Consider the following 15750-nt stretch of genomic DNA (forward strand, 5'->3'; position numbering starts at 1 on the left):
TTGTGCTCGATCGCTCAACACAATATCCATCCTAGCATAACCAGCGGCAGCGGTACTCATCCGAAAGCTGGAAGAGAACGAGCGGGCAGTCAGTTCAGTTATTGCACTGGTGTCCTGGATCGTGGTTTCAGACAGACAGCATATATTAGTGTAGAGGGAACACAGTTTGAGCAACCACCACTTCTCCCGCTAGCTTCAGTGTGGGAACATTGAACACAGATAAGCAGACCGGTAGTCCGGGTTTGAAAACGGACTTTAAGGTGCTTAGAGCTGCTATTGAAGTCGAACCCACAGAACCGACAACTGAGCATGATACATGGGGAACAGACTGGTCAGTTTTCGCGCGGAGACCTGTAGGGAGTATCCGAAAATGGGTGAAGTAGGTTAGAAGAGGGAACATGTGAGTGTAGGATGGTGTAGGGCGATGCTGTATACAGCAAGGCTCCCGGCTGAAGACACCAGGCGATGGCCGATGTGACATGGTAATATTTTTAGTTGTGATGTTCATGGCGGTACACATGCTGGGTTACTGTTCAAGGCGCCTACACCTGGACACGAGGACGATTAGATTCTTCAACCCCAGCATTTGACTCGGAAGCCTGACTACAAGGCCACGGGAGAGAGCCGGCACACTACTGTGGTAATGCAAGTTTTTGGGGATAACTCAAAGTGATTGTTCAGACCTTTACACTGAGAAACCTGAAGACTGTTTATCGGACGTCTACGAAGTGACCAAGCTGATATAGGAATCTCTGTGGGTGTCATATTGGAACCTTCCAGTATAACTCATTGGGTCACTAAGGTACACAGACCGCCACACTGCAATAAGATCCAGTTTTTTCAGTGGTCAGACGCGCGTTAGGGTTTTCTCGGAGGGCCTTGCCATACTGAATAGTGCGCCGGGCGCCAAGTTCAACCGTTGGGTAGACTTTAAAACTAACTTGTTCCAATTCGTTGGCTCTCAGAAGGATGTCACATTGTTGCTTCCATGAATATGGAGATGCTGCCCTTACACTCCCATCGCACTCGACCCCCAGGTTGTGTCGTAGTATGACTATTCGTAGTACGGAAGCATGATACTCTCATCTGTTTCCTCCCATGTGACCTTTTTTCAACACTGTCGAACTTTAAGGAATGAAGTTCCAGCCACTTTATCCCACAAAACCATTACAACACTAAAACCTGATCCTCACCCAAGGTGGTATTTTCAGTCGAGTCAGCATTAGGGTACAAAAAGTACAGACCATGACACAGCGGATGGACTCTAATGAGAGTGGAGCTCCAGCTTAGTGTTCCCTCCTTTTGGGGTGGATTCACCAGAAAGACCAGTCTAACTTGTCTGTTTATCCGAAGACCGGGGTGTAAACTGCAGCAAGTCAGCCAAGATTAACGTATCTGGAAGACGTTTCTCGATCACCGACGGAACTAGTCAAAAGGGTTTTTAGTACTTCAATGAAGCATATATATATATATATATATATATATATATATATATATATATATATATATATATATATATATATATATATATATATATATATATATATATATATATATATATATATATATATATATATATATATATATATATATATATATATATATATATATATATATAACGTACTGTCTTTTGTTATAGTCAAAAGGCCCAGAAAGAGTGATTGCTCCGGATTCCAGTCATAGTGATTGAATTTTCGCACCTTACAGCTTTTGCAAGCTTCACTGTCAACAGAGTAGAACTCATAGTGCGTTAGTTCAGTGAGTAGTTCGGCTAGCACGGAATGCAACGCCATGGCCTTCTGCAACTGCGACGGATCCAACCGCACTTTGTTCACTTTCCAAACGCGAGCTCGCGCTAAGCCGCGACTCAGGTAAATGGGTACGCGGCAAACGTATTCCGACTATTGTTGGCAGGAAACAGGATTCAGGATGGAGCGTTGTTAGATCATGAAGTAAATATGAGGAATGGGTGCGAAACTCGCGCAAATGGCGTGAGAAAGAACGTCAAAAAACTGCGTACCATTGATGGTAGCAAATTCATCAACGATGACAAATAAGGAAGCATTGTTGACAACAGTGCCGCCTGGGAACAACAGTGCTTAGCTGCCACAAAACTAAGCAATTCTCTCTACACAGAACTGCATAATGAAAATAACAGAATGAAGGAGTAAAGAGTTTCAGTGCAATGCATTCGGATGTTCGTGGAGACGCTCCGGATAGAAACTGATATCAAGGTCACTCAGGTAGGCTGGCGGAAACGTCACGCAGTCTACAGCCAAATACATGAAGAATGACAGGGGCGCTCTCGTGAAAGACGCAGAAACCAGGCTTCTGAGTCAGCACCTTTAGGGACTTGTACAAGTAAATACATCGGATAATCGAGAAACAAGTATTGGAATCATTTTCACAGAGGAAACTACTCGTAAGTTTGCTGGAAACTATTCGACAACCCATGACTAGTTCTGCTCTTGTTGGAGCCCATTAATGAAGACGCTGCCTTATGTTCTACTAGAGCCCAACAGATTGGCTTGTTTTCACAAAATAGAAAACACTCCGAGCTACTCCAAAAGCACCGCTAACCCGTCAGCGATAGATAGACAGTTTGAAAGTTCAAAAGCCAAAGGGACCAACCAGTTGAATATCCCGTGGAAACCAAATTGATCTGCCACTGAGTGCATTTGTCGAAATTAGTCCAGCTTGGGTTCAAGTAGAACATAAAATTGACGAAAACTCGGGGACTGTGCCTGTCTTAATGAGCACCACGAAGGGCGAAAACGGTCGTGGGCTGTCCAAGAGTTTTCAGTAAACTTGTGAGTGGTTTCCTTTATGAAAATATACTCTCGAATAGTGTACCAACTGAAACATGAGGCGCTTTTGTGCAACACATTCAGTTGATGAATAGCATAAACGAGAGATTCAGTTGAGTCTTCCATGAAAACTAAATTGATCTGCAAAGGAGGGTATTTGTCGAAGTATTGGAATTTTTCACCAGACGCACAGATAAACTGAGCACTTCAGCTTACCTGACCAAAAGTACCTCACTTATAAGAATGGTGTCCGAAAGAGAGGGTTTCGGTATCCACGTGTTGAGTGGGTTGGATCATATGGTTGAGCAGTGGGGTGCATGTTACCAGCTCGTGCAGTCGGTCTTTAAACTTGCGAAGGCGAGGGATGGAGAAGTGAAGTCTTCCTTTATGAGTATACATGAGTGACTCAGATTTGAAGCGGTCCACCTGGCTGCGAATAATTTAGTCGTTACACGCTGCGCTTCTTGTCTACGCGGTCCAAAATAAGTGCAAAAAATAGGGTGCCGATAACTTGGAGAGCGGGATGGTTCAGGAACCCACAGTTCAGGGTGCCGCGGTGGAAGACGACAACCAACCACCCTCTTGTCTGCCTGTCGTGTCCGATGATAAACAACCTAAGTGGGGAAACTTTTGCGTCGAGGAAGCCAGGGATGCGCCATTTTCCCGTTAAAGGCATTATACACCAGTGGAGTATGAGTGACGGTAGTTTAGAATGCTTGTCGCAAAGTTCCGGGACATTTGTGTTTGTCAGGGGGCCTGAGTTCCTTAAAGAACTCCAGGACAGCCGAAACTTACTGGGAGTCCATTGGCCGCACAATACTTTAACTGCAAAACCTTTATGAGTAGAGCAAAACTTTTTGCGCCGGAATGTTGCGTTTTGTCGCGCATGTGCCCATACCAAAAACATTTTGATCTACATTCACATTTTGTCAGCTCACCAAATTTCATTGTCCACTGGAGCAATCAATCCTCTAGTGGAAAAGTCTGTTGGAGCGATTCGCCAGCATCGTTGAGACCGCGGGATGCCTAAATAGGGCTCAAAAGTTCAGACCGGTACTCTCAATTCAATTTCCTGTTTACTTTAGTTCGTCAGGGACACGTCATAGCCAGTGGAAAAGTCTGTTGGAGCGATTCGCCAGCATCGTTGAGACCGCGGGATGCCTAAATAGGGCTCAAAAGTTCAGACCGGTACTCTCAATTCAATTTCCTGTTTACTTTAGTTCGTCAGGGACACGTCATAGCCTTTGAAAATTCCATTCCATTGTGCAAATACTGAGCGGCGACTTACTGGGAGCCGCCAGATCGTTTCATAAAGGCCGCCAATTCTCTCGGTAAAAAAAAACAGCTACCCATTGGACGCCCAAGCAGCCAATCAGCGGCGCGTTTCATAAAGCCAATTCTCTCGGTAAAAAAAAACAGCTACCCATTGGACGCCCAAGCAGCCAATCAGCGGCGACCGAGTACTGGAACGTCCTAGTATCGATGCCAACCAGTCACTCAACTCTGACCGGACACTCTCGATTCGCGTTTAAAATATCACGATGCTTCCCGCAATTTCGCACTCGCTTGCTTGCAGTAAAGCTATTGTGTTCTCGTTGGATGAGCTTTCGCCCGTCACCAAGGTTCTGGCGCCAGGATTTACAGTCAATCATAACAGCCATACAAAATGTCTGCTGGCAAACAATCTCTCTCGGTTTGGATGGCCCGGGTGGTAGGACTGGTTAGAATGACCGGATCTTCCTGGACCGATATTTGACCGATTACTGAGAGCTGGTGGATTTCCTGGTTGCTCGTTCAGGTAGGTCCAGATGATCTAGGTAGGGCTTTGAATAATAATGACGCCAGATACAGTGCGGATCGGAATGTTTTCAGCCGGGCGAAGCCACAGCTGTGAGGGGGTTTGATGTTTGCACTAAGGTCGAAGTGCATGGTTATCGTTTTGGTATTCACCAAGCTGAATTTCAGGATGCGGGGTCTGTTGCCGCGATTGGTGTAAGGCTCCTGCAACCTGATTACCCTAGTCGTTTGTAATTCCTCGATTTCAGACAGCGTTATACTAAACACAGCACCAAACCACGCCTTGTAGATGTCCACTCGAACGGTCTGTAAGTAAAATGTTGAGCCCGGTGAACAGATCAACTACATTCTGATCAACAGCCACTCATTATTGTACAGGGGCTTGGATATTGCCATGGCGTCAAACAGGAGAAAGACCAACGTCCTTAACCAAAGCTTTCGGTTCAAAAACCTGACCTTAAGGCAGCGACATTCGGCTGGACATGCCAGCCAGCGCACTACATTTCTTAAAAAACAGGTCGTCACACATATTCCAACCTCGAACCTGGGGGAACAGAAGATTGTGTTGCTCAAACCCCTGACCACTCACGAACTTGGTATGATAGACTGTGAGAAAATCCCAGTACAACCTAATGGGTAAGGAAGGCACACAAACCGTCACACCACAGCAAAGTTCGGTATCTTTCTGACAGATTTTCAGCACTATGAGTATACACAGAGCTCATAGTTCACCCATAGCTAACTCCTAATTACCAATGGACTAAATAAAAGGTAAGACAAAAAACAGAGAAGAAAAACAAGTTCGTCACCTCTGCTATTGGCCTTGGAAATATCAATCCGATCATTTGCTTCGTGTTGCCGAAACATCCCGCACCAATCTCGGCGAGCGATTCCAGGGTGGATACAGATGGAAGAGTCCAACTGTAGAGATGAAAATCAGCGGTGCAAGTGGGTAACTTTTGGTACGGTGCCGATAGTTTTTCGCACGTCTAGGGAAGAGAAGAGGGACAAGAAATGGAACCCAATTAGAGAGTTTAGATTATGTGCCGCCAAGCAGTTAAGAGAATCAATTGCAGTCCAGCATGGTCGGAGGTTATGCTCAACGGTTTTTGTCCTGAGACGGGACTGGCCAACGACGAAAAGGTTTAGAAAGCAGATTTTCTGCAACCTACTCGAAACCACAAAAACCCATTCTACTAACACAATAAGTCCTGTTGATTTTTGGCTGGTTTGCTAAGTTCAACAAACAAGCAATCTGTATTCCGCAGTAGTATCAACAAGACAAAGGAACAAACATTTTTGATACCAAACAAGGAAGTTGATATAAACAAACTAAACGTCACACGAATGCACATAACGAAAGCCTTCTGTAAGGTGGGTCGGTAAGCCCAGAAACCGTGCTAACTGGATACCAGTACTGTTCAAATTGAGTAAATTTATAACAAAAAACCAGGATACTTACTGGTTCGATCGATCATCTCAGCACAACAAATACTGAGGAAAAACGAAAATGTTCATTACCATATGAGGTGAAGGCAAATGGTGGAGTCATTCAGTCAGTCGATGGGCTTTAATCCAAGACAGGATGGAGGTCGTCTTGGCCTAGTGTCTCCTCAAGCTTGAGAAGCGAAATCTCAGTGTACAAGAGATAGGAATGTTGAGAGTCAAAACCAATGAAACAGGTACCGATGATGTATTATTCATGCTTTGGTTCTTATTAAAAGTCCTGAGCCCCGCTTTCGTTTCCCAAAGGTTCAAGGTCTGCCTTCCATACGATTTAGCGCGACGGCCCTAATGTACATGCCGTAGGCGGTTAGCTGACGTTTAATACACCTTGAAGGCGAACAGTCCCGTGAATCAGTCAACGATCTGTTAATCAAGTTCCATTAAGTCGTAGCCAGCAAAGCAGTGGAGAGTTTTCTCCTCCTTGCGGTGACCCACTGATCTTCAGACACTAGCCCATTACCTGAATTTTTATGACGAGTTCCGAAGATGTGCTGGTGTTCCAAACTTACTGGCTTTGGCTACATACCTTTAGATGCTTCAGTATGTATGGTTAGTGATGAGTATCCTGGGAAGCAAGAAGTTACCACTCGCACTTCCCTGAAACACGCTCAAGAAACTTGTCTCTATGTAACCTCTGTTGGGCAATCCGAACTTATTCATCATCATTCTCATCACCCCCTCCTACTGATTCCATTACAGTGGACTGCAGGATGACCTTAGTCAACATAGGATCGAGTGAGACATGAATGGAAATGCTAACAGTACCCTGATCTCAGTATCTACGGATACGTACCAACAATATCCGTCGATTTTAGCAACAAAGACGGCTTTCCGGAAAAACCACAAGCTGCCATCAGTCGCACTGTGAGCCGTGATACTCTGGTGATAGCCAATGATTCAAACAGTCGCACGGACCCAGCGGACGATTCCACCTGCAATATTATTGGAAAATTCCACCTAGTCTAGACTTGACTAGACCTTGAAGCCCAGCCGGATGTGTATTTCCGCCACGCACCCCCAACATCTAATAAGACATCTTATTTAACACTCAAATTATGGATGAGCAACAAAACTAGACTGACTACCTCTTCCCTCGATGCCGCTGTCATGAGCTGCTTGGCTTGCTGAAGAGCTGAAGGTGGTCACAGTGGAGGGTCGGTTTACACGGTAGCTCGAGCAAATATGATCGAACCTGGTCTCATAACTCACCATATTCAGTCAATAAAATCACCCTCCGGTTTGGTGGAGGAACAGCGGCTCAAACTGAAAGCGTCCACTCAACAGGCATCATCAGTCTAACTTTGAACCACCCCAAAGAAAGACTGCATAACGGTTACACGCTACACAAGTCTGTATCTGTAGGAGGCCTGGTTAGCAAACTCGTCAGAAAAGCACAGCCTACGAAAGGAATCAACATATCCCACACAGTGATGGAAAAGAATAATGAACAGAAATGAAATAGAAATGGAAACAACCATCAATGTGGGAGACTTTTGACCGACTTTCAAACATCAAATCTATGAGTCCAACTTTTGTGATGCAGCAGAACTCACCACGGATTTCGATTGCAGGATCACCGGGTTGGTGGTAAATTTAAGCCGATTGTACCACGACCCTTGAAAAAACCTCACCAGAAGCACAGATAACTGGTTACCTGTAAGCTGGGAACTGTATGACCTGCCATCTGATATGCAAGATGTGCACCTTTGTACCACGCAAGGCGATCACTTTTTTGTTCCACTTGGAAGACAGAACCAGGTCCTCCGATTTGAGTTACATAAATTCTACTGTCACTCGCGAAGAAAAGAGACTAGGGGTTCTAGAACAACCTATGGGACATTGATCTCGTCGATAAAGGGACCAAATCATTTACAATAGTGTTAAGTCACATTTCCACTGAGGGGTACGACATTTACGGGAAGTAATATGAAAGGTACCCGTACAGGGAAAGGCCTTACTGAGCAGATTTTTACCCTGCACCAAAAACTGGAGCATCGCTTTGAGCTCCAACAACTTACGGCTATTATTTGCACAGGCCTACGCGCTGCCGTCGGCTCAATTTAAGGCAATACCCCATAGAACGCGCTGGTAATTGATGATGCTCAACCCAAGCATGTCGAACTTATTTCCACAGAAATTTGAGTCCGAGTACATAGCACAAGCTCTGCGGAGCACAAACTCCATATAAAAGTAAGCCCACGATACTCCGCGTCCTGAGATCAATTTAACCACGCAGCCAGTTGGGTGCCGGACAGTATTTTCGAGGGCTACAGGGGCAACAGACAACGAGTTCTTAGGTGACCGAACTTGAATATGCAGATAACGTCATTTTTCTAGGCGACAATCCATGCTGGAGAGACCTCAAAATCGACGTATTTAAGAAAATCTAATCCACACGTACGAAAAACTACCAATTTTCGCCCAACTTACGAAAAACCAAAGATAAAGTAGTGTCATTTTCAAATGTCTGGATAATCAAGTTTTCCTCGAAGGTCAAGCGAAGAATAAAATGAAAACGTGTGTCGAATGCGCCAGAATATCACTGCTCCAAATAAATTATGGTCAGCGGTGTAGATCGGATATTAGTTACAAAAACCATTCTGTAAAGCCCCTATTGAATCTGAACTGCTTTAGCATGGGCGAACTGACAACTGCGGTGTGGTATTATCCAAGGCGAAATGGGTTAGCAAGCAACATTGTAAACTTCTATCAAAAATGGCTGTGCCTGCCCGGGAACATTAACTACAATCGTTCGGAGCCGTATTCCGCAAACCGAGCGACGAATCTGCGAGAAAAGTCTTCAATCCAAGCCCACATCTAGGTCGGAGTTGGCGTTGTCGCCGAGAGAAAACTGAAGACTCGGTTGTCCATCAGCTTGGACTCCAGTACGACCACGGTGTCCGATTTTGGAAACACGACTGGATTGCAATCTATATAGATCAGGCCAGAGATTGATGGGCATAGGTAGCTGCAATGAGCCATGATGAGGGGCACCGATTACTGACTACGGAAACAGTAGACTTCGTTTTAATATAATCGATGTTGCAGCTATTTCCTCAAAACACTGATTACGACTTTGTCTCCTTTGGAGTTGATTCATAAGCAAACCTGAGATCTGTTGGTATTTTTTACCCTCAGTAATAAACACGCCGTCAAAAACTCAGTGGCATTTGATTGCAAGTAGATCGTAAGAAGTGTTTTGAAACTATTCATATTAACATTACTCTTGTTTGAACAATGCCCTGGCGCAACTACTTCGGCAACTCTACATCAAATGGGTGCGTTGGGATCTAGTTTCGTTTTTATTAGGACTTTGTAAAAGTGCATATCATCGGCCTTGTAGTGGTTTGAACTTCGAACATCTAACATGCGAGGCGGGCGTGTTATCAGCGCACTTTGGGTGCACCTGGATTATGACGTCTGTATGGGGCGAAAGTGCTACCGCTTGAGAAATGTGAATAATTTGACTGGTTCCCCGAAAGTTCGTAACTGTTCACACTGCACCAGTCAATTGACACGCCTGTCAGAACTAAGAGAGAAACCCGAGTTGTGTTCTTCCCTCTAGTGTTGACTCCGCTAAAAAGAGACTGGACCTTATCGCGGTGACCCACTGAGTGATACTGGGGGGTTCACTTTGACACCCACAGAGTTTCTTACACCACGTTGGGCACTGGGTAGACGCCTGACAAACAGGCTCTCGATTCTTAGGTTGGGGGCTGGAAACATGCTCAGAAGATTGTTCCTTAAAATAGTGTAATACTGCACCCATCTGCTGCCATGCAATCAGGCTTCTGAGTCCACATCTTTTATTGATGATCCTATTTGTCTTCGTGTCCAGGTTCGAGCGCCCTGACAGTATCCCAATCGCTGTGAAACCACGAACGCGACTACCAAGAACATTATCATGTCACATCGGCCGTCAGGTGGTGTCATCACCTGCGTCGTCTCATTTGTTAGATACAACACGGCAGGTGAGCAAGAAACTATTACCGCTGAGGCCTCTCCTCTTATGCTTTCACGTAATCCCTCTTCTACCCTACTCTAAACTCCGACTATGCATTGTTTGCTGCTGCTTTGATTGTGCTTTTCAGGTTTGTGCGAAATGCTCACACCTCGCCTAGCCATTGAAAAGTTCGTGGACCCAGAAATCAAACACACCTATCAGAACCGGCTCTTCCGCTGTCGCCAGCTGGTCCAATATTGGATGTTAAAGGTAGCTGCAAACAGATACGCTAAGCGCCATTCAAGTGTGAACTTCAATCTGTCGTGCAGCCTAGCCAGCCTCATCCAATCACTTGATCTCTGATGGGACCGTGGCCTTGTTGAAGGCACGGCTACAGACTCCTCCTGACCACAAACATAATTCAACTCGACGCATCATCCGACGTCCGGTGAAACTGAGTGTTATTGCAGACTGGAGAGCTTGATGGATTCGAAGGACCGAAAAAATTGGAAGATGCGAAAGATGTTGGAAACGTTCACAGGTTTTTCCACTTGATTGGCTCGACTGGTCCTCAGAAGCCTGACCCTGTCAGCAAAACCATCAGGGACCAGAATTACTGTCTGATATTCAGTGAAGGAGAACGTTTGAATTTTTTGGCATAATACTTCGGACGGAAATTGAGTAGGTCACCTGCTATCTCCATTCCGACTGCGGGCCCTTAACGGAAAAGTGGTCTGTTAATACAGAGCCCTTTAGCCTTAGAAGTGTCCGAATGCACATCTCTATTCCTAAAATCACCGTAATCCTGATCCTGATGACCTACCTGTTCTGCTCAAGGAGGGTTGTGGACTCCTCACCCAGTGCCTGTATAGGCTATTTGCATCCATCTATCCATCGTTCGTATGTGAGACTGAGTATTCAGCTGCAATCATAAGAAACCACATTCCAACCTTTGGTTGGAACACATGCTGTCAGATCTTCACACTGCCATCCCAATACGTTGACTGACTGCAAATTACTCTGGCTATCAATGGTTCACATCGCCCTTGTCAGTTGAAGTTGGCTAAGACCGTACTCTGCCATCTAAACGTTCAGACTGTTTTTTCTCCCACTACAGCGCCTCGACTTTTGAGCCGTTTATCGGAGCTTCTGAGAAGCGAATTCCAAAAGGTTGTAAATTTGGAAACTTTAGCAATCAACTGAGTCTGATAATGCATGCAATCAAACGTTTTGCAGACATGTTACTTTGTTCGGTGCCAAAAGAGTATCACGACCGAACGATTATTATTATTCAATACTGATAACACATAGAGTATAATTAGCTGGTCTTCCGCGAGTTTTCCTTACACAAGTAGTTTGGTTTAGTTAGGCTTTCCTGATCGAGCAACGACTGCAGTTTCCAACTATTCTCCTGGAGTCATGCACATACGCAGTTATCTACCACGTTGGTCGGGGAGTTTAATATATGGGTTCGATCTTGAAACTTGCAGTAACACTTTACAGTTTGCAGGCGTGTAGTAGGTGCCAAAATGGTTTCGTGGTGGTTTAATCTTTTGTTGGATCTGCACTTAGAACAGCAGCATCGACCGCGTTCACAGAATTGGTCACATAAGAGATATATTTGATTGCTAGGTAGAAAACCGACCACTGTTGGTCGTGTGAAGGACCGGTGCTGTTCAAACTAGGGGTTTGATCACCCTGGGCTATGACAATCCAGCTCGGTTTTCATAAATTTACCCCTTCCGCTATTCGACCGATCAGCACAGGATATAAATATACAACACACTGGGCGCTACAGCTAAAGGGCTGATGCTAAGGTCGTGTGACGTTTCCTAAAACGGTGGCTGCTGTCACCCTGTTTTCGCTTCGAATAATCTGTAATGAGATTTTCAAACTGCTGGCCGTAAGCTCACCACATTTGAAGGGTACAAGGTGCGGAACATCGGGATTAGGTATCCTGTTTTACTCAGGAAACGACAGTTTTCGTTTTCCCTAAGGTTTCCACCTTTTCGCCCGGACTCATTCAAATACCCGGGCAAATGGCATGCACTTTGCACCCACAAAGTTTAAGGTTATGCCCGTGGAGACGCGGCCACTAAACACATCACTTACAATCCAGGGAGAGACAATGGAAGTTGTGGAGCGTTTCACGTTCTGATTGTATTGTGACAGTGAAAATGTACGAGCCTGCAAGGCATGGGTTGCACTTGCCAACTTGAGACACTTATGGCGTCAAAGCGGCATATCCTCGAATCTCAAGGGACGGGTGTATCAGACTGCAGTGCGGACTGTCTTGTTGTATGGTGTTCGAGCAGCGGAACTGAGACTTATTCAGGTGTTCGACAATCGTTGTTTCAGGACCACAGCTCGCGTGGGGGGGTGTTGGCGAGTCCGTAACGAGAACTCAGAAGGCGAGTGTTAGGTTGTGCAACGGAGACATCAATCGAATAATTTACCGAATGCTATAAGCTGCTCTTGTTAGGTCACGCATTGGGCATGCCGAAACATCGATTGCCGAAGAGAGCTCTGTTTTCCGTGCCCAATTCAGCGTGACAGAAGGAGTGAGGTGATCAAACTTTGGCCAAGCTGAAGAGTATGAAAGGGATTACTAAAAGTCTGGGTGTTGTCAGTGCGATTTTCCCTCAGGACGTGAACCAAATGGTCCCCACTGACGCAGCCTTGTGGGAGGATTTTATTTAGCCTATGTCCATTTTCCTTACCTATATCCCCTTTATCGTTATGAAGCCGGACTTCGCAAATGATCCTTTAAACATCGTGACATGGTACTCGCCCGTTGGCGTTCAGTCCTCAATAACCGGTTGAACATCTGTCCGAACCACGGCAGTATTTCGAGTTCTTCCTCTGAGGTTGGGTACAAGCAACTAGCATATAGTTAACTGCCAATGTGTTAGTTGCGAAGTGGGATCGTGCATAGCCAAAGGAGTTGAGATTTATAGTAGTTATCAAGTTCCTTTGTGGTTCTAAATGCCAAGACGTTAGCTAAACTGATGAACTTACTACTTTAATGGAAATAATATCTAAAAATTGGCACTCACTTGAATCTTGTAGATTTTCTCTCTTGTTGGGTTTGGTGTTTTTAAAATATTTTGACTGGTCCGGTTGCCTGTTAAAGGAAGATCTACATTGCTTGGTAGGCTATCCCGGAAACACGTGAGTGGCATGGGATGGGAGTCTACCGGTGGAATCCACAGTCGTTTCATCGTACAAGGCATGAAGCAAGGATGAAAGCTCTATTCCGTATCGCGTACTGGAAAAAAATAGAAACAACAATTGAATTTAGGTGAGTGATGACACCCCAGACGAGTCCCCTCATGTGTTAATTCTTGTAGCAAATGTTATTCAGTGAAATACTTAACTGCTTACCTAAATCTATAAACCGTTGACCGCTTCAAACCAACTGCGAAATGTGAGAGCATCAGAATCGGACGCTTGTCCGCGAGACAACTCTTTCTAGAAGGATTGGCGCCGCAGAACGAAATTCTCTACTTGCTAGGTAGAATCTAGAAGCTGAAAGAAGTTAAGCCGGATTTCATGGGTGTAAAGATGCCTTCTCTGTTTAAAGAGAGAAAAAGTCCACAGATGGACTACTACCGCAAAATCAGCCAACCACGCACAATATTATGACTTATATCCTGCTCAATCGACTGGTAGAAAGTTGCCTGAAGGGCGGGGTGGATTTCGAAGCGGTTGAGTGACCTAATTCTTTCCACAAGATAGATCCAAGAGGAATGTCTTCAACGAAGCCAACTTCTCTACGGACTGTTTGCGAATTCTACCAGACTACTATTAGGTGAGGAGAGGCACTGTGAATGGTCTGAAGAAAGCTCGCGTGCCGAGACAACTTTACCAACCTCATCAAGGCCTTTCACACAACGATTTCCAACGATTTCGTAATCGATACCAAAGTGAAGCGGGGCTGTATACCTGCCCCAGCGTTCGCCAGTTTTTATTTAAAAGCAATCTGCGCAGAGGCGTTGGCCACTGTAGCAACGTTTCGATAAGGATTACCAGTTCAATTTGAGACGTTTCCTGAATAAAGCACCGCTGCGCGAGCCCGGTGTCCGTATGCTGTTTTTCTTAGACAGATGCGCCTTATTTTCGCATTCCGAAGCGAATTTAAGCGGAGTAATTCAGACGTATGGTTCATCTTGACTTAAATAAAAATCAGCTCATTTCCTCTGTACGGCTGCTACAGCGTCGTTCATCGAGGTTGACGAGGATAAGATAATGAGGACTACGCGTTGAAGGCCACGAAAAAAAATCGTTCAGCTGTAGCACCCTTTCGGTATCTAACTTCCATGCCACCAGAATACGGCACGAGGGCTAAGATACTGCCAGGCTGTCCAAGTCAACGTTCAGCTGAGCACCCTTTCGGTATCTAACTTCCATGCCACCAGAATACGGCACGAGGGCTAAGATACTGCCAGGCTGTCCAAGTCAAGACAGGGGAAGTCGAGGGACAGAGGCCAAGTTCGAACCACGGACCTTCCGGTTGAAGGCCGTGGCCCACTGTGTTAATCAACAGTAGGTGGTTGTTTGTCCAGTATAACAGGGAGTGGGGGGTACACAGATAATCTGATAGATTCGATTCAGGGTCGTCATTGGCTGCAGCACAGCTGTATCTGTCTCGTTCCGGGTAGACAGCAGTTATCAATGGGACTGGACTTAATGATAAAGGTCATCATGCTTCATTGCTAAGTCATGGACTAACCACTCCCGGGTCGTCTCAGTCCGACAAGTGGCTGAGCAAAATATTGGATGCAAGCCATTCTCCGGTATACGAAGCACGTGGCCGAACTAGTATAACCTATGGAGTTTGGCAGCTGCTCTATCGAAGGAGAGCTATATTCTGCAAAAACCATCTGATAAACCTCAACATTACCGATTCGGTGTTCTCATCAGACACGCACAGTGCGGACACACACTGATGGCCAAAAACATAGTCCCCGAACATGTCCTGCATGCACCGGCCACGTGTACTCACCAAAAGGGACATATAAAACCGCGGAGTTGTGTACTCTATCTGTGACATCACTTCAGCGCCACAAATGTCGGGCGTTGACACCTTGGACCCGACCTTCCACAATTTTCCGGCCCGCCGGCGCTCCTTCAGCCACTTAGATAGACGAAATTATCCACCACCTCGATCGGTTAATCTGCAAGCATGAAGTTTGGGTTAGATTCTATGTGGTTATTCAGAAGCAGGTTGTACTGTCCAGGCGTAAAGCGCATACCAGACCGTGTAGTGGAAGCATCATTATTATCAACTGTGGGAACCGCGTATTAATTGTACAGTGACTATAGCTGCCACGGTTTCGTTCACTGATTATTTAGGGAGGTAGGGTGGGTAGCTGCGCATTGGGGACGGGAGCTGATAAATTGTTGCGTGAATACAGTACTGTTAATGGAGTGGTGGAAGCATTGGGAAGGGAGCTATACATTGAATGCAATAGCTTGGATGCACGAGCACCATTGAGGGCCGGACGGAGCCACGTCTGAAATGTCTCTGACTATTAATGTGTTCCGTTTAGGGGTCCTCATCAAGAAAGACGGCAGTGACCACCGCAGCTGAGTTGGCTGGTAACGGCTTTTATACTTCACTGCCAAGTCATTGTTTGACCGCCTCTGGCTCTCTTCCACCCTTCACGTGGTCGTGCGAAAAGAATCGTCCGAGAA

General features: G+C 45.6%; 1 protein-coding gene across 1 annotated transcript in view; it reads right to left on the minus strand.

Annotated features, from left to right (window-relative positions):
* T265_11264 (hypothetical protein) overlaps positions 1 to 13555 on the minus strand; it is a gene marked incomplete at both ends in the record, with an annotated part of 30798 nt that extends 17243 nt beyond the window's left edge. Inside the window, 4 exons of the mRNA XM_009177874.1 lie at positions 1625 to 1901; positions 5414 to 5593; positions 13110 to 13321; positions 13438 to 13555. Coding sequence (XP_009176138.1) covers positions 1625 to 1901; positions 5414 to 5593; positions 13110 to 13286 — 634 coding nt within the window. The remainder of the gene's footprint in view (positions 1 to 1624; positions 1902 to 5413; positions 5594 to 13109; positions 13322 to 13437) is intronic.
* Between the last annotated feature and the right edge of the window lie 2195 nt (positions 13556 to 15750).

The sequence above is a fragment of the Opisthorchis viverrini genome (genome assembly GCF_000715545.1).
Source record: "Opisthorchis viverrini unplaced genomic scaffold opera_v5_471, whole genome shotgun sequence".
Classification (NCBI taxonomy): Eukaryota; Metazoa; Platyhelminthes; class Trematoda; order Opisthorchiida; family Opisthorchiidae; genus Opisthorchis; species Opisthorchis viverrini.